At 36.8% G+C, this 19,758-nt stretch overlaps 2 protein-coding genes across 4 annotated transcripts in view; one reads left to right on the top strand and one right to left on the bottom strand.

The window, feature by feature from the left end:
* LOC124635257 (solute carrier family 12 member 4) overlaps positions 1–16,282 on the top strand; it is a 494,187-nt gene extending 477,905 nt beyond the window's left edge. For 2 of the 3 annotated variants that reach the window (XM_047171119.1, XM_047171128.1), the window contains 17 exons: positions 2,451–2,686; positions 3,316–3,469; positions 3,746–3,932; positions 4,151–4,307; positions 4,658–4,870; positions 5,069–5,248; positions 5,331–5,450; positions 6,012–6,205; positions 6,569–6,737; positions 7,161–7,353; positions 7,774–7,989; positions 8,459–8,566; positions 8,715–8,765; positions 9,592–9,732; positions 10,768–10,931; positions 11,359–11,498; positions 12,123–12,476. In XM_047171119.1, the coding sequence (XP_047027075.1) occupies positions 2,451–2,686; positions 3,316–3,469; positions 3,746–3,932; positions 4,151–4,307; positions 4,658–4,870; positions 5,069–5,248; positions 5,331–5,450; positions 6,012–6,205; positions 6,569–6,737; positions 7,161–7,353; positions 7,774–7,989; positions 8,459–8,566; positions 8,715–8,765; positions 9,592–9,732; positions 10,768–10,931; positions 11,359–11,498; positions 12,123–12,214 (2,715 nt within the window). In that variant the 3' untranslated portion in view covers positions 12,215–12,476. Of the gene's footprint in view, positions 1–2,450; positions 2,687–3,315; positions 3,470–3,745; positions 3,933–4,150; positions 4,308–4,657; positions 4,871–5,068; positions 5,249–5,330; positions 5,451–6,011; positions 6,206–6,568; positions 6,738–7,160; positions 7,354–7,773; positions 7,990–8,458; positions 8,567–8,714; positions 8,766–9,591; positions 9,733–10,767; positions 10,932–11,358; positions 11,499–12,122; positions 14,609–14,748 lie in introns of those variants that run through there. The other variant, XR_006984983.1, reaches the window with a different exon arrangement.
* A 546-nt stretch (positions 16,283–16,828) lies between these two features.
* LOC124635268 (FAST kinase domain-containing protein 3, mitochondrial-like) lies at positions 16,829–19,131 on the bottom strand. Its single transcript, XM_047171137.1, has one exon. The coding sequence runs from the start codon at positions 19,025–19,027 to the stop codon at positions 17,072–17,074; it is 1,956 nt and encodes a 651-aa protein (XP_047027093.1). The 5' UTR covers positions 19,028–19,131; the 3' UTR covers positions 16,829–17,071.
* Between the last annotated feature and the right edge of the window lie 627 nt (positions 19,132–19,758).

Raw genomic sequence — 19,758 nt, 5'->3', positions numbered from 1 at the left:
TCAATATTCATCAGGCTGCTAATTACTTCTGAAAGATTAAGGTCGCGCATATGAATAGTGTTCTACTTGCGGTTAATGGCTCCCACTCCTAGACCATTAGCAAACAACAATTATTACAATATCGGCCGAAGAATAAAACGAACATTAGATTTTTAAGCAATTGTAGGTAGGTAAAAATATGAGGTTAGATCATGGTTAGATGTTATAGTCGGTTTATGTGTTTAAGAGCTACCGTTCTACAGACAGATACCACAGATAAGCAGACAGAAAGACACACATTGGAGACAAACATAGTACAAACAACAAAAATAAAAAAATGGTTTATATTATCTTAAATTGTAAAACTCAGTCACTTTGTAAGATAAGTCCGCAAACGTCGTCCGTTAAAGCTACACAGACACTCATTGGAACAGTCCACGAGAAGTATCCATGTAATGGACGCTATCCTTTATTGGGGTACTTTGTTCGTGGAATGAAAAATCTTGTCCGTCGTGTGTGGATCATACTTTGCTCTGTAAGCACTAAGCTCTACTAATGCTTTGCTAGCAGGAACATTTTTTTAAAGAATTAAACCTTAAGCTGGGTACTGACTGACAGTCAATACGTATCAAGCCGCTCGTTGCTCCCTGGTTCCCTCGCCACGTAACATATATTTATTTATTTATTTATTATATTTGGGAAAACAAAGAGTAGTACATTAAGGGTAAACAGTGCTGTCTTAACATTAAACTTAACAAATATACTACCCACAACATTTTCAACAGATTACTATACTATACTACATAATAAAAAAAACCACACCTCATAACTTAAGTCAGCACCCAGCTTTATAAAACTACTATTTCCACACTCATTATCATCCTCCTGCCCTTATCCCAATTTTTATGGGGAACTATATTTTTTGTCACCAAAATTTATATTTGTCATCAAGTTGTATCACCTAATAAAAAGATCTATCGCCACGAAATATTTTCGTTCTCAGATAAACAAAGAGTGTTCCCAGGTATGAATTACCAAATTATTGTTAATATAATGTGTAAAATATGAGATGGATTACCAATAAAATTGTAGTGCATTACATGAATATAAACATCGTTCTTATGATAATAGTTTTATTACTTAAATAATAGCTTGGTGCTCAAAATGGTAGATCTGTCACCAAATAAATCGATTAATCGATCCCTGACTGCGACTCCTTTTTATTTGTTATTTTGTCACCAATGCAGTAGTTACATTTTATTTCGTTCAGTTATTAAAATAATGTATTCGTTACCAATTTAATACATCAGTTTATAATTTTAATGAAAATATGTTCAAAGGGAAGAGGAAGGGAAGGGAGACAAATTGGCGCGCTTTCGGGCCTCAACGAATGGGTTGTAGGTTGGTTGTAGGTACGATCATACAATGCGCGGCGCGGGCAGCGAGATTTTTAACAATAAATATTGATTATTTTGACTTTAATTAAGTGTTTTATTTTCTATTCAGCTAGAAATTTAATTTAAATATATTTTGCCAAAGGGCAATGGAACGTAGCCTTTTAGGCATTAAACGGACCGATCGCATATCTACGAAATACCGTGATACGTTCCAGAACAGGACTCGCTGATGTAGGCCAAAAGGCGGCGCCATTAAAATGGAACTGGGCCGGACACGTCAGCCGAATGGATCCGGAGAGATGGGCCACTATTATCACCCAGTGGACACCTCAGGATGGACACCGCAGGCGGGGTAGGCCCCGGAAGAGATGGCGTGACGAACTAGACGCCTATCGTCCGGATTGGTGGACACGGTCGAAAGATCGGGAAGAGTGGAAGCGAGATGGGGAGGCCTTTGCCCAGCAATGGGACACTATAGGCTAGATATAATATGATATATAATATTTATACTACCTGTAGAAATTAAGAGCCTTTGGGGGAAGCACATGGTCAGTTAAGTACTTAGTAGACTCTTTTGGTTGAAAGGATGATGACGACCACCCTACATTTTTAGACCTTCATGAAATTTTCTAGTGATATAATATATGATTTATTGGTGATCTCAGTGGCGTGCACTTGGAGAGGCCTATGTCCAGCAGTGGACTGCGATAGGCTGATGATGATGATGATGATGATGATGGTGATCTCTTTAAATTAGTTTGCTTAAATACTATTAGGACAAACCTATTATAATACATACAAAACCATTTATTTGGTACTTGACCCCATATTTCCATGATTTTCGGTAATTTATTGTGGAATTGATTTTATATTGTTTGGTGACTACATTTTGGTGACAAATCTACTATTTTGAGGGCAAACCCTATTATTTAAGAAACACAAAATGAATTAAAATTGGTGACAGCTTAAATCATACCCATTTTTATGTAAGCAGATTGTTTCCTTCTTCCATACTTTTGTATCAGCCGTCATCTCTAATTTCTACACAATTAAGGTTCAATATCTCCTCAACAGACGTACATGGCGCCGTGGATGTCGATCTTCGGGGACTTCACGAAAGACCCCGAGGCGATGTACAACAACTTCCGCGTGTACGGCACCGGGCTACTGCTCATCATGGGCATGGTGGTGTTCGTGGGCGTCAAGTTTGTGAACAAGTTCGCCACCGTCGCCCTCGCTTGTGTCATCCTCTCCATCACAGCGGTGTACGTCGGTATCTTCGTCAACTTCAATGGAAACGATAAGTTGCAGTGAGTATTTTAAATCTCATATAGATTCATTCTAGGAAGTACAACTGAAAGCAAAATTTCAAGGGGTCATCGATCATTTACATATTTGGGCAATTATCATATACTTTTGTACGAATATGGAACGTTAAACAAAACACCAATAAAACGTAAATCATTAACAATGTCAATTGCCACTGAAAAACAAATTAATGCTTGGCCATAACGAGGAAATTTTGGCAATTGAGTACAGAAACATAGGTCCCGAACATTAACACGCAGGGTAAGGGGTTAAGCCGTGACTGAGATAGTCGCATGAGTCATTAAGCCGCGTAATGGCTCACACGAGATGCTGTATTTCAGAGATAACATCAGCCTGCTTTTATGACTGTAGCTCGAAAAGTTAGTTAAAGTATGCTTAGGCTTGGACCGTTAATCTTGAAGTTATGTCATCTGGATAACACAATATTAGTACTGAGCCAAAACTACGTAAAGACAGTAGTGTCGTAAGATCTTTTGGGACCAATTGCTACAGGAGCTATATACCTATGATTCCTTGAATATTTTAGGTCAATTAATTAACCTCAATCTCAAATATGCTGCATAATTTTCTTTTAAATATTCTGGTTTAAACCGATTTAAACGTATTCCAGGATGTGCGTGTTAGGCAAACGCCTGCTAAAAGACATTAACATCAACAACTGCACGAAGGAGATTGGCGCGCCGCTGCATCAGCTGTTCTGCCCCAACAATACTTGCGACCCTTACTATCTGGCACATGATGTGTCTGTCGTGCAGGGTATTAAGGTAAGCAGAATACATTTCTATGAACCAGGATTCCTGATCCAATAGTCCTTTATGAAGTAATTCAGTAATCTTGGCTTTCAATATCTGAAAGTATCTAGCTTCCAGCAGTAGTTTCACAAGCGTCCCGTGGGAACTTTGATATAAAAAAGTCATAAGCTATTCCAGATTAACGGGCTATTTAACACTTATGGATTTTCGCAATTCCTGAGATTTGCGCGTGCAAGCAAACAAACTCTTTAACTTACAATTTAAGTATAAAATTATATTCTTTTCTAGGGTTTGAAAAGCGGAGTATTCTTCGACAACCTACAAGACTCGTTCCTCCAACTGGGCCAGTACATTGCGTACGGCAAAGAACCTGATGACATCGAACAGATGGAGAGACCCACCTACAACCAAGTGTATGCCGACCTCACTACCACCTTCACCATACTCATCGGAATATTCTTCCCTTCGGTCACTGGTAAGATCGTGTCTTCAAAAGTATTTAAGGCTAACTTTTCATTTTAATTTGGCCCTTAAATCTTATCTCGTATGAAACTTTTTATAACGTCAATATAAAAAGCTAAAGCCATGTCATGCCCCAATGCACATAATTTACTGTTTATGTGTACAGTTCTAAATCATTATCAATTTTGATTCTCCAATATATTGGTAGCATCCACTTATCCTTCTTCACAGGTATAATGGCTGGTTCCAATCGTTCCGGTGACCTCGCGGATGCTCAGAAGAGCATTCCTATTGGTACCATCTGCGCTATCCTGACGACTTCCACCGTGTACCTGTCCTGTGTGCTACTATTTGCCGGCACCGTTGATAATCTACTGCTAAGAGACAAGTAAGTATGAGAACGGAAAACTAGGGCACCAGTGAAGGATTCACAACTTTTAATTACGCCTTTTCATTAAAAAACAAACCTATATTTTACATGCTTGTAAGAATAACAGATATTTGAAAGTGAATGTCAGCAGACTTTTGGTCGTAAAACTTTGTCAATACCCTGGACCTTTTACTACTGACATAAATACTAACCCTTAGTAAATTTAAATTACTAACCCTTAGATATAAGCATTTCTAACAAGTGAGCCTATGTAGCATCAATAAATAAATAAATTATTAATATAAATCATGATACACATTGGTCCCAAATACTTTGACATATTGACAAAGAGTCTCTTACCTTTTTAGGTTCGGTCAATCAATCGGTGGTAAGCTAGTGGTAGCGAACATGGCGTGGCCGAACCAGTGGGTGATCCTGATCGGGTCGTTCCTGTCGACCCTGGGAGCTGGTCTCCAGTCCCTCACCGGAGCGCCGCGGTTACTGCAGGCCATTGCCAAGGATGAGATCATTCCGTTCCTGGCACCTTTCGCCGTTTCATCGAGCCGGGGTGAACCAACAAGGTATGTTATTAACCAAATTTCATTCTAGTTATTCTAAAAATCTTCTTTAGGGAAGACAATTAATACGCCTCAATAAATACGTTTAAAATATACTTAATGGTAGTGCAAATGTTAAACCTCCTTTCAGAGTTCTCTCTTGTTAAATATTTTTTTATCAAACTATGCTACTTTTAACACAAGCTAAAATATAATTCTCAGGGCCCTGCTGCTAACAATGGTGATCTGCCAGTGCGGTATTCTCCTGGGTAACGTCGACATCCTCGCTCCCCTACTCTCCATGTTCTTCCTCATGTGTTACGGCTTCGTGAACCTCGCCTGCGCTCTTCAAACTCTCCTCAAGACTCCCAACTGGAGACCTCGTTTCAAGTACTACCACTGGTAAGATTTTCCTAACTTCCTTTGCTATTCTGTTTGCAATCTTATTTATAAGGTCATAAGTCATATTTTTGCATGCTTCCAGGTCGCTGTCCTTAGCCGGTCTTACGCTGTGTATCTCGATCATGTTCATGACGTCATGGTTCTATGCTCTCATCGCGATGGGTATGGCCGGTCTCATCTATAAGTACATTGAATACCGCGGGTAAGTTGATATCTTTGGAGTTTCTGTTTTAATCCCTGACAATAACTGTCTGAGATCTCGTAGCTTCGAAACGGATTTTTGATATTTAATTTTTTTCAGTCAATATTAGCCAAAAAAAATGTTGTTTGAAATTTTATTACTTTAAAGCTAAGTTTTTATTCAAAAATATTATTGATACACATTTAAAATACATAACAATTCCTGCCTCGTTGGTCTAGTGGTCGCAAGCGCGGCTGCTGTTCTCGAGGTCTCGGGTTCGATTCCCGGGTCGGGCCGAAATCGCTTTGTGGATTTTCTTGAACTTTCACAAAGCAGCCCGTAGTCTGGAAGTTGGAGATTGATTCACCCGTGCATCGGAGAGCACGTAAATGTCGGTCCTGCGCCTGATCTCTTTCAAGGAATAGGGAGTGCACCTGTGTCTGCGCAAATGCTCGTGCACTATAATATGTCCTGCGCAGCTGGTTGATCTCCTTAAATGAGAACAGCCGCCGTGGCCAAAATCGGCCGTGGACCCCATTATTACATAACAATTGTTCTCAAACTCGTAATGACAACTTCCAGAGCGGAGAAGGAATGGGGTGACGGCCTGCGAGGTCTTGCTCTATCTGCAGCGCGTTATTCTCTGCTACGTCTCGAACAAGGACCGCCTCACACCAAGAACTGGCGCCCACAAGTACTGGTGCTCGCCAAGCTGAACAATGAACTGATGCCTACTTATAGGAAGATGCTTGCCTTTGCCAGTCAACTGAAAGCTGGTGAGAATTATTTTTATCTTACACAATGAGCTCGGACACGCGATATTTTCCGCGAATTCCTGGAATATTTTGGAATTTAAAGCTTTTGTTTTAATATTCTATCTATACTCATATCACACTAAGAAAACAAAAAAAATCGCAGTCTCTTGTATGAGAATAAAGCTCTACTTTTGTATCCCACTGCTGGGCACAAGCATCCGCTCACATTAAGAAGGATTGAGCATTAATCACCACGCTTACTCAATGCATGTAGATAAGCACCCAATTTTATTTTTATTTGTAATTTCTCCCGAACTCCTAAACAGTAAATGGATGATTCATGTGTACTTTGTATACCGATCTAATATTAACTTCATCGTTCAGGCAAGGGTCTGACGGTATGCGTGTCGGTGCTGGGCGGCGACTTCCCGCGCCGCGCCGGCGACGCGTCCTCCGCGCGACAGAACCTGCGCAAGGTCATGGACGAGGAGAAGGTCAAGGGCTTCGTGGATGTGCTCGTCTCGCCCGACATTGCTGAAGGACTTAGCCATTTGTAAGAATTACATTTACTTTTTTTTATTATCACATGTTAAGAGTCGTCGTAACTGATTGTCTCGCTGATGGATCCCCAACTGAACATTTGCAATGAACAAGTATGTGAGAAGAGAAAATTCATCGGTTCCCAAAATCAAGAGAAACATAACTAGTCTTACGCAAGAATACGGGAGATGGAAACTTCATATTTTACCAATGTAACATTTTCAAAAAGATTATGTACATTCAATTGTGGATTGTAAAACACTTACTATGAAAATCGCAAATCAGTTTTGAACTGGTTATGCGATCATATCTACTGTTTATAAAAATAGATTTTCATCTAGCACTGTAACAATAATCTTTATTTATACACTATCTAGAATAGTTCTAATTTTTCTTTGCAGTATAAACATGTCTAATTCACCACTCCATTTTCCAGGGTCCAAACGACAGGTCTGGGCGGTCTAAAGCCCAACACGGTGATAGTAGGCTGGCCGTACGGCTGGCGCCAGGCGGAGCGGTCGGCGCCGCGCTGGCAGCACTTCCTGCACACCGTGCGGGCGGTGGCTGCCGCGAGGATGGCCATGCTCGTGCCTAAGGGGATTAATTTCTTCCCTGATTCTACTGAGAAGGTAATACAAGTTTTTATAACTGCCGTAACTGGAATGACTATCTATATTCGAACACGACATGGTATAAAAATCATTATATACATCCAAAAGAAAAAACAAAGGAAGAAATCCCACCAATAAATTGATAGTTTTAGTCTACTAGGCTGGCTCCCCAGGGGAGGATTCAGGAATCGTAACATGCCTTTCTCGTGTACTTACACTGTTCGCATTACCTACATAAATATTGTCCTAGCCACATTACCAAAAGACAAGTATGAAAAGATCTACATTCTTACATCTCACGCCATGTCTTCTATTGTTCAAGTTAACTGGACAGAACATAGCAATTCATACCGTGGTTAAAAGAAACTCTTTTATAGATAATCAAGACTCAAGACGAAAGCACTCTTACTATAAACCCCGCTCATCCACACATTCCAGGTATCCGGCAACATCGACATCTGGTGGATCGTGCACGACGGCGGCATGCTGATGCTGCTGCCGTTCCTGCTGAAGCAGCACCGCACCTGGAAGAACTGCAAGATGCGCATCTTCACCGTCGCGCAGATGGAAGACAACTCCATACAGATGAAGAAGGACCTCAAAATGTTCTTGTACCAGCTCCGGCTTGAAGCTGAAGTTGAAGTCGTTGAAATGGTTAGTTTTATAGTTCGGCCATTCAGAGAATGCGTTCCTGACACGTCGCGATTGAACTGACGACGTAACTTTGCAATGGCGTTGCAGTTACGATAAAAATATTTTTGCTGGTTGTTTACCGTTTTAACAATTGAGGAGCATTAAAACAACATTATTATATCAATAATCAATGAATGTTATAATTCAGTCAGTTCAATCGCGACGTGTCAGGAACGCATTCTCTGAATGGCCGAACTATAGTGGTGTTTTTTTTTTCTAAATCAGGACTTTGTACTTCATTCTTAATTACCCAATAAAAATCTAAAAAAATATTTTTTAGATTAAACATTTTAAGAAAAATATTTGTATTTTTAGGCAACAGTGTCCAAGTGGTCAGTTAGTCAAATGTAAAGGGGTGGTCATGTATTATTTGACAGGATGATCTAGAATTTACATGACCAGAATATTGAAATAAATAAAACTCTTTCAGACGGACAGCGATATCTCTGCCTACACTTACGAGCGAACCCTGATGATGGAACAACGCAACCAGATGCTGCGCGAACTGCGGTTGAACAAGAAGGAAACCATGGGCATGGTCAGTACTAAACATACATTAACTATAATGAAATATATTGAAGTGTTCACAATTTCAATGTTCAATATGTCTGTACAAAGCTTCCTATATGTACTAATAACTCTACTCTGACCTAGAACTAACACGTTTGTCTGTCGCCTATATACAGATGCAAAATTTCGTGGATTATCGTGAAAACGCTGAGGAGAAGTTACCTTTGGTAAAGTGGATACCTTAACCCTGATTCGAGTCCACTTATTTTCTTTAAAAACATTTTGTTAGCTATTCGTTGATTTCCAAAAATCCCGCATTTTGAAGTCTACACTAATTTCTGCTGTTATTTGTATTGATCCAAGCAATGTGTAGATAAGTTTACTTTTAGCTTTAATGAATTCTTGGTGTATATTAGATTAAATGTTGTCCTATTTGTGGCTAAGATTTCCACGTTCACCCCATCATCAAGATATACATTTTTGTCTTCACCACATTTCCACCAATTCAGATAAGTGAATTTGGCTTACTTCTTCTGAATATTGCTTTTGATGTTTTAGATCATTTTCTTCATTAACCTTATAGTATTTATACACTATTTTTCACTTCTCACTAATCCCCTTGCTCTATTTACAATCACTATCTGCACAATATTCCTTATTACGTAATTCATTTGAATTCATACTTTTACTCTGGGTGTCTATAGATTGATGTTTACCTATTAGAAGATTTCATGCAATCCTCTTCATCTTTCATTCAGTGTTTTATATATTGTATTGTCATATTATTCTTATAAACGGCAACTCACAACCTCCCAACTTTGTACTTCATGCAGAATTTAAAAATATTCTAATTAATCGTTTGTACATAATTTAAACATTTTTATATCTCTCTCTTATCCCTACTTAAACAAAGCCCTTGGCTAACAAAGAACTCTTCATTCCTTTCTTCACTTATAGCATGAAGGAGTATCTATACCTTCCAAAATACAAATCATCCTCCCAAATACACAAAGCCTTGAAATCCACAAGACTTAGACCAACCTTTTAATACAGGTTCAAGCGATTGTTGATCATCACCACGCCGACGTGAAGACTGCCAGCAAGGTTCGGTTTGCGGAGCCCGGAGACGAAGCACCCACCGACGCGCCATCGCCGCCTCTAGCCGACACTGATGATAAAGATAAAGATGACAAGGTGACTATACTACTGATATGTACTAAGTTTAATTGCACTTAGATGATGAATCCCCTTGTAAAGATGGAAGTTTTGATATTGAGGCTGAGTTCAATGGAGATGAGAAAAAAATAACTCCACATTGACGAACTTTTGCAACGCCTATTTTTTCCCCTTTTGAGAGATTTAGAAAACTCATAATAATGGTAGTCTAATCTAATCCTACCTAGTAACTGATTCCGACTATATTGAAATTGATGAATGCATTAACATAAACAAGCTTCTTTTTCTCAGCTACACTATTCATGATCCCCTTTATAATTTAATTTTATAATTTAATAAAAAAACATGTCCATTAACAATTTCATCGAATCCACATAAATTATCCCAAAAGATTTATAGGCCGCACATTGGTTTTTGTTTTCTTAAGATTTTTTTTAGAACTCGTCTTGAACTACAATCTTATTGACAGATTCAGGACAAGTTACATCAGTAGCCTTATCTTGTTACATAGACCTATGGAATTCAGGATAGACCCTTCCTGAATTCCGTTGAGAATCTCGGTCTCTTTCTTTTTTATTAGACCGGTCTACCAATACGTTGTTATGGTAAATCTCTGTTGACATTTACAAAATGTAACACGATCAGGCTACCAACAACAATCAGCTCGATAGTGTGGTAGTAATAAGAGCCAGTGTGATATGCACTGCTAACCATATTCTGTCATTATTTATTTGATATTATTTTAAGTTCTTCATCTCATACCCCACCTTCATGTATATCACCAATGAGTCCTAGCGAATTTACACACGGTGGTCATATGTTTGCGATGAGTTCATTCACGTTAATTTGTTCACTTTAGTTTGTTTCGTTGTCCACATTAGCTAAGAGTTTTGATGTTTGAATGTCAGTAGTGAGTTATCGTTTAACAATTAAAATAATATATGACATCCCGTGTTTCATTCGCCTTGAATCCGTCATGTGCAACTCAAACAAACGAATCGCGATTCAAAATTCAAATTTGAAAATGGAATACGACGAATTGGGGATGAATAGGACGACTTTCGAAGTAGTTTGTTGCACATAATCGATTCAATGTGGGACTCGCCCGATGAACGGTCGCAGTGCGAGGACGCCAGCCCGCCGCCCGACGACAAGCACAAGGACGCCGCCAACGGGGACCTCGCCAAGCCCAAGCCCAACCTCGCAGACATCACGCCGTGAGTACTACATGCTATTCTTATAACCATTCCTGAATTACGGGGTGATAACGATGAATACAAATGGCTTTGAAGGGGGGAACATACATACAATGATTATTCAGTGGCTGATCTCAGTCTCAAAATTGAAAAACGATTGTGAAAATTCATATACATAGGGAAGTAAATAAGGTACAAATACAGAGCACATATTTAAAGCATATATACACAACACATATACACATACACAGCACATATACACAGCTCTATAATAGAGCTTATAGAGCTGTCATTATCACCACCGAGCTTAGATTTTTTAAATTTAAACCTTAAATATGCGTTAAACCTTAAAATTGGTTCTCTTCAAAAAAATACTGTTTATAATTTAAATATATTCAAAAACTTGTGTTTAAATAAAGCTTATACTTATAACGCAATGTGTGTGCAGTGACGAGGGCACGGTGCGGCGCATGCACACGGCGGTGAAGCTCAACGAGGTCATCGTGTCGCGCTCGCACGACGCGCAGCTCGTCATCCTCAACCTGCCCGGCCCGCCCAGGGACACCAACATCGACCGGGAGTCCAATTGTGAGATATCTTTATTTTTACTATTTTATTACATATAGCATTATCATCTGCCTAGCCTTTTCCCAAATATGTTTTATCAATTGTTTAACTAGCGACCCGCCCCGGTTTCGCACGGGTGCGTGTGTCACGTCTGGTTTAATGGATGTAATTATACATATAGACCTTCATCTTCGATCACTTTATTCATTTAAAAAAACCGCATGAAATCAGTTACATAAAGTTGAAGATTTAGGCGTACAAAGAGACAGAAAAAGCAACTTTGTTTTATACTATGTAGTAGTATGTATATCAAAAAATCAAAATATCTTTATTTTCAAGCTGCATTGGCATAGATATACCTTAAAGACTAACATACATATTACATTATATAAAATTGTTAGTATATTAAAACTTAAATCTATATGTATGACTTAGAAATTATTTTTGTCATGATCTAAGGCAGAGATTATTCATTCTATTCGTTCTGTTCAAAGAAGTACCTACCACTATCATTCTGTAGGTATGCTACGCATTATCCGTCGTAGCAAAACGCTACGAAATATCAAATTGTTTGCACTGCGATCTGTGTGCCGTAGCCAAACGCTATGTTAGAATTCGTCTGAAGTGACGTGTGGTGTTCGGCAGACATGGAGTTCCTGGAGGTGCTGACGGAGGGGCTGGAGAAGGTGCTGATGGTGCGCGGCGGCGGGCGCGAGGTCATCACCATCTACTCGTGAGCTGTGACCGCTTCACTCATATTCCTAGTATTTTCTTACGATCTTGTATTCGGCATCCGTTTTACTTGTAAATGTTAGCTTAATTCTACGATACGTTTTGTTGAATTTGCTGTTTAGAGTGACGTTGTTTTGAAATTTATTCACTGTTGTATAGATATTTATGGATATGATATGTATCTAATGAGGAGCCTTATCTGTCGGACGTTAGCTCTAAGTTCGTTGTTTTGTTATTGAATAGATTAGCTAAGAATTACTTTAAGCACCCGAGTGGTCTCTTGTTTACCGACATGCCATATAGTTTTATTTTATTGCGAAAGCGTTAGCTCTTAGATGTTAATTTGTATCATTTTTATACATATTTTTATTTTCTATGGTTGTTAACACGACGTAGATATACTTTGTAAGAGTATATACTTTAACCATAAAGATTTTTAACTATACAAAAATAATATTTTGTAAATATTATTCTGTTCTAAGGTTTTTACATCTGCTCAACTTAAAACATACCGTGGGACTGATGCCGGAAGTTATAAACGATCCGAACTTTACGCTAACTGGGTAGATTTCGACTACTTTTCATTTGAAGTCATTTCTAGTCACTTTTTGATATTAGATCAATCTAATACATACACAATTCGTTATACCAAAAAGCCATGAAGTCATTAGTGGTCAACAAGGCGAACCCTCGAGTTTTTATGGTGAGTAGATTGAGCAGCAACCAGACCGCGCTCAGAGGGATACCTAGGTAACTATTAACTATTCGTAATTTAGTATTAGCGTGAAGATTTAATAGTTAAATGCGATCCCCGTCGTAATAATTAACTTAGTGAATAACTTGAAAACTTATTGCGCACATTCGCGTAGGTAGATGATTTCTTACTGTGATCGTTTGAATAAAGTTTTTATTGTTTTAGTTTAACTTAAGTGGTAGCGGTAATTACATCCGGACAGTAGTAGCCAGCCATCAGCCGCATTTTCATATTTGCTATTCTATTTAACGAGTTGCCTTAACTTGCTCGTGCTATACTTTAAACAAAAGCTGATATTGTGAAACCCTGCTATCGAAAAACGCAGTACAAATTGTACCTACCATGACGCTATTCCTTCGCATGACGCCACGAGAAAATGAACAACCCACCCATTTACCAATCGGGTACAATTTCCAATCAGAAATTCAAAATAACTGGATTTTGTTCACTTTTAATAGAAATAGCTTCGGCGTTAATAAATTAATTAACTTTCAAATATCATCTGTAAGTAAACTATAATATGAGCATAGAAGCCACCTCTGCGTATAAAACTGCGTATGAAGAAAACTTGTCAATTTTTCATTTACCGTTACACCACATTAGTTAAGGAACTATTTCTTATTCGTATAAAGAGTGTTAGATAACTGCCAAATAGGAATCGGTGTTGTAAAATATCCTAGTCCATAAGTGAGCTACCATCTACTCGGTAATAATAACGTCGTTTATGAAAATTGTAAACGTTTTACAGTTATAAACATTACTACAACACTTTGTAGACGAAATAGTTAGATGACTGTATTGCCTTTCTTTCACAAAGTAATCGACATAAGGAGTTTACCATCGGATAGCATTCCTTTAACGTTCATTTCGAACTGTAACTGTTATTTTTAAAATTATCAATTATTACCTAAAATAATGTCCTAAGATTTTACGATAGCATCAACTCGAATTTTGTACAAGAGTTGATATTTTTAAGATTTCCTCAAATAAAAAATAGTTTAACCTTTTCATAACTCGTACTCACAAATACAAGTAACATCATGTAATGTTCGCGCCCCTCCGCGTTACGAACAAAGTAGGAATAAATTCGAAGGCATTTAAGTATTCCTTTCTGTCATGGTTGTAGATGCCATAATAATAAATTAAGTACGTAGATGTTAGTTATTCTATGAATTCGACTGTCGACTAACCGTCTATGAACTGCCTGAGTGCAAGCCCTGACCATTCGGTCGCCTAGCAACCAGACACCTAGCCGCGGCCATCCCTCTGTCTATCATTGAAGCATAGCGATATTATAACAAATTAAATCACTTAATAAGATTAAGTATAAATCATTCTAAATTACTTATATTAATATAAACATATATATTTCAACATTTGACAACTATGGTGATTATACATCGCTCATTTTAATTTTGTATTTGTGTTCTCTATCACTTATATAGTGATAGGTAATACACAGGTCAAATGAAATAGTGATCACATATCTTCCTTTCACATAGAAAAAATATATATCTACGTGATATTTATGCCTATTAATAGGTAATGGACGATAATTTATTTAAAAAATGGAATTATATTGAATTATATATCGAAATTATTTAAATTTAAAATTATGTACCTAGTAGGTATTATTACGTCTAAGGGCTGATTTTTCAATCGCCAGATAACCTTTATCTGAGGATTTTTTTTAACGTTTTGACAGATTTGTATAGAAAATATGTCAAACCGCCATATTTATTCCTCAGATAGAGGTTAACTGAAGATTGAAAAATCAGCCCTAAGTCGAATTTGTGAAATTGGTAAATTATGACAACATAATTTGTATTCTGTAAGAACATATGATTGTATTTTAATGTATTTTTATTTTACAAAATTGATGATTGTATTAAAGGCTCAATAAGCATTCCAAAATAATTAATAATTTATAGATGTACACAACGCATCACAAACGTCGGGCGCCTGCAAAAAGACATTACGCCTGGGCATAACTGTGTTACTTGAATCCCTAACAAGAGTCGGCGCTCCACACCTACTTACTTCAATGTTACCTTCTCGATAACAACATTGTAGATAGTTCCAATTATTAAGTAGGACACTAGTTAATGTTTGATGCCCACAATAACGTCATACATCATGTGCCAAACATCATTATTTCAGTGAGTAAATGACAAGGTGGCAAATATTTAGAGTAGGTCATCCGACTTACATTATTAGAGTAACTACAAAATCATGTCTCAGTGAAGTATCAGTAATGTGTGTAATACTTATAATAAATAGCTTTCGGAGATACATTATGTGTTAGAAATATCACGTTTACTAACATAGTTGTAATTCAACAACATGCACATACATAGTGAACCTTCTCGGAATAGATTTAAAATCGTGTTCGTAATTTCAGTCGTTACATTTTAGCTTTACTAAAATAAAATCATTAAATATTATTAAATAATTGTACAGTCGCCAACGTATCGTCAGCCACAGGTATGATTGAATACGCTGGTGAACGCGCTTGGCGATTGGACTTGACAAGTATCAAGTAATTATTGATATAAAACTATAAAATTACCTATTTTAGATTTTAGGCTGTGAGTCAGCGTAAACACATTCTTTACAATTTAATATTCAAGCTAGAGTTGCTGTGATACACCATTATGGCTATAAAATTATAGTGTAGTCATTTCTGGCTATATGAATTACAATGGGAGATAACGTGGATGAACGTTCAACGCCATATTCTATCTGTGATTTCACTGATGTTTAGATGCACCTTTATCCGCGTAACCTTACAAATCCCTGAAGTCTCATTCCCATTCCCGACTTGAGTACGACTCGTAAAGTTTTGCCTCACGATTTGTAATCTGTAACTATCTTATTACAAATCACAAAATACATAATGAAAATGTAACTAACAAGGCTGTCTCTACTTTGAAGATATTTTGAAAATTGTATTTTATAAAAGCCTATGTCTAACAGCCAGAAATGTAACTAGATTGTCTATTATTGAAACAAATCTATTTGAAAACTATTCTTGGTGTTGGAAATAGAAAGCGACAAAGTTAGCCTACATCATGCTACATCTCAAGATATTGAGCAATAACGAAAGTATATAGATAGTGATCGCTGGGCGGTATGCTATTTAACTTATAAATATTATGTATTTTGATCTGGAACGAGTTTTTCATAGAAAAAATATTTCGAAGTGTAAAAGTTGTTTAAGAAATTATTAAAATATTCAAATAATAATTCTAGAGAGTTAGTCAGTGAGTAATTATAAGAAAAGATGTTACGAGTATAATAAAATAAATAATAAAAAAGATTGCTTCGTTTTATTGAAAAACGTTTATTCATTTTCATTTAGGTATAATAACGCTTTTAAATCATGATTTTTCGCGCAGTTTTTCCGCGCGTACGCGCAAGTGACGATAACTTCTGGATCAAGCGATACGTAGGTAAGTAATAGAACGACCGCTTTTTAGCCATGCTACAGTTAAGCTGTAGAGCCCCCAAATCGCAGTAACTTATAAAACAGTTTTTTTTACAGCGAAAAACGTTTTGACGCTGAGTTATTTATAAATAGTAAATATTAAAGGTGTAAACCCAAGAGTTTGCTAATTTACTTTAACTCTTCCGGAACTACGGCACCAATTTAAAAAACCTTAGTGTTAGATCTCTCGAGACGCGCGGTAGGTAATCGCTAACGCAAGCAGTAGGAGCAATATGCTCCTATGAAACTAGATTAAATAAAACCATTTTACTGAATAAAATAATTTATTTATTATTCGACATTTACAGTTACAAAGTTAAAAAACGTATTTATTATTCCCTAAAATGGTTAAATAAATAATTATATTTTTCCTAATGCTTTAAAATCTTTTTATGGTAAAACTTCTGAAATGTTTTATGGAACATGACACATGGTGTAACTCAATGCGGTTCCCCAATTCTACAAACTAAATGATATTAGGCCTTTAACCTTAAGACTAGAAAAATAATTTGTTTAGTCCTTATTATAGGCCTTATTTTTCAAATATTTATTAACATAATTATGTTCATGAACACTGCAAAGATATCACTACCAATATTGGTATTTAACATACACTTGTTTCTAATTGACTGTCATGCATTGTTCTGCATTTTTGATGCTCTCAATCAAATAATCTCTCAACCCATTTTTATTGTATGATGTATAAAATTGACTAAGTAAAGAATATTTAAGGCTCACAACTTTCATTCCTAAAATTTTTAAATGTGTTTTTTTCATGACTTGTGGACCAATTAAATGTTCATTATCAGAACAGTAATGATCAGGCAAATGAATTAAGATAGCAATATTTTCATTTCGCTCGGTTTTGGATTTCCAGTTAAATGTTTTGCTTCCCAAACCAACAGAGTGTAACATAACATCCAACAAGTATGTCTCATCAGAAGGCAAATATGGTATTGACACAGAAACAGATAATTTATCTTGACCTCCTGCTATATTTACCAAAGTATCCATTATTTTTTCCAAAATATTTTTAACTCTATAATCTTGAGAAATTGGTTTCGACCATTGATTTTTTGGCAACAAAGGACCAGAGTACTTCTCATATTCAAGTGTCATTGCAGTATCAATTAAATAAAATCTTTGTAACATATCAGGGTTTTTCACTTTTGTCAGGTACTCCGGGCTTAGCATTCTGGATACTAATGTAGAAGGATATTTACCTAAATAAATTAATGACAATAATATTGAACTAAGATCATTACAACTAATTTTATCAAATCTTTCATTTAATACTTTATCTACAGCAGTCCAGAATGCCAAACTATTTTCAGGATCAAAGTGAAGATAACCATATGGATATATAAATGATCTGAGAAAACTAGGAGGCACTATGTGCCAGTTATGCATGAAGTATTGACTGCATGAATTTAAAATCTGTTCATTGTAAATTTGGAATTGCATACAAAAGTTTAAAATACCAACAATGAGAACATAGCTCTCAATCTTTTCACCTTTAAATTTCATGTATTTTTCAACAGCTTTCTCAATTTGGCTATCAGTATATTTGAGCCTTGTTAGCTTAGAAATAATATCTAGCATTGAATCTTCATCTAAGGCATGTATATTGGCATACAGCCAACTGCCAACAACACCAAATGATTGTACTGATAAATATTTCTCTTGCACAAAAGAGGTCAATATGTCTTGCATAACAGGTGGTTTGACTTTATACCACAAGTCACATAGCTTTTGCTCCAGTAGTGTCAAAATAATTCTCTTGCTCACTTTCAAGCCATGCAGGATACGAAACACTTGTACAATATTAGATTCATCTATTTCATTTTCTTTTGCCACAAAGCCAACCCATAGTTTGTCAATAGTCTCTGAATACTTTCCATCGTCCTTATTTTTTATTAAAAATGTTATAAACTCGCATATTTGCTCAATGGTCAACTTGTTGTCAATTACTCTGAGAAGTAGCTCATCATGAAATTTATATTTGTAAGGTTCCATAAAAGAAGAAGCTGTGTTTAATATAGCTAATATGGTACGTGTGTCTTCAGTTTTCATGACCACTCTGAGAAGTTTGTCTAATATTGCCCCTTTAGCCAAGTTAATGTGCATTCTTCTGGAATCAATAATTAATGACTCTGGATTTTTTTCAATATCATAAATTCGTTCTATGGCACCTAATGCAATATTTGGAGTAATTTTTGTACATTTAGAAAGCAAAGAGAATACTTCCCGGAGATCCAGGCATTGTTTGAATTCCTCTTGGATCAGCTGATAGCTCAGTGAGTCATGCGCACTTGCTGTTTGTTCTTCGTTTGGCTTCTCTTCGATGTCTGAGAGATCTCTCAACCTCTTGATAGCTACGGGAAGTTCTTGAACATTAAATCCATTTTCTATTAATATTGTGCTACTGCTGAATTGTGGATTATTGCCAGATTTGTCGTCACTGAATGTTCGTGGCGTAAATGTAAGTAATGAACCAGATAACGAAATATTTCCATTGCTGGAAGACAGGATATTGTTTTTGGCTTTTAAATACGTTCTTCTCAAAACCAATGACATGTCGAAAACATAAACAAATAAGCACAAATAAATAAAAACAAAGCAAAACTTTCGCGATCACATGTTTGACAACTATGACATTGAATGTGACATTCAGTCAGTGACACGAATGGAGAGAACGAATGAATGACTCAGTACATCGGTACCATATCCGTACTCACCTCCGGACCTCACTTGTATCTACAAGTGAGGTCCGGACGGTAATCTGGTAATATGTGATGTGCAGTGCCGGCTTTCGGGGTACCAGGGGTAATCAGGAGACCATCGGAGGTGCTGGATCTTAGGGTGCAACAGCCGAGTCCGCTCAGGACGCAGTAAGTCGGGGCATAGCACAGTATTTCTCTATCCCGAAAGTTTCTCAACTCTACCTAAATGAACATTTGTAGTTTTGCTGAAAAATTAATTCGTAACGCGAGCATACATACCTAGACAGCTTTTTATGAAAGTGTGAAAACTTAGTTCTTTTCCAAGATTATAAAAACAGTAGTTTTTACTAAATCATATAAAAATGCATCGCCGGCTCATGACGAAAGATATTCGCCGTTTCTCGACCATTGTACTGGCAACATTAACAATTTCAAAGAATCATGCGACCATAGATATAATATTACTAAACAAGATTGCGCACGCTCAAAATATATATTTACGAAAATGAACTCTATTCTAACGCAATAAGGTACTAAATTGGTTGCATAATACACAGAGGCAAATCCGAGCCGAGAGGGATAGTT

This window comes from Helicoverpa zea, chromosome 1 (genome assembly GCF_022581195.2).
Source record: "Helicoverpa zea isolate HzStark_Cry1AcR chromosome 1, ilHelZeax1.1, whole genome shotgun sequence".
Classification (NCBI taxonomy): Eukaryota; Metazoa; Arthropoda; class Insecta; order Lepidoptera; family Noctuidae; genus Helicoverpa; species Helicoverpa zea.
This window is presented reverse-complemented; position numbering and strand designations above follow the sequence as displayed.

What these genes read in the sequence shown, in the direction of transcription:
- LOC124635268 (XM_047171137.1), bottom strand. Translation starts at nt 19,027, where the DNA reads ATGTCATTGGTTTTGAGAAGAACGTATTTAAAAGCCAAAAACAATATC.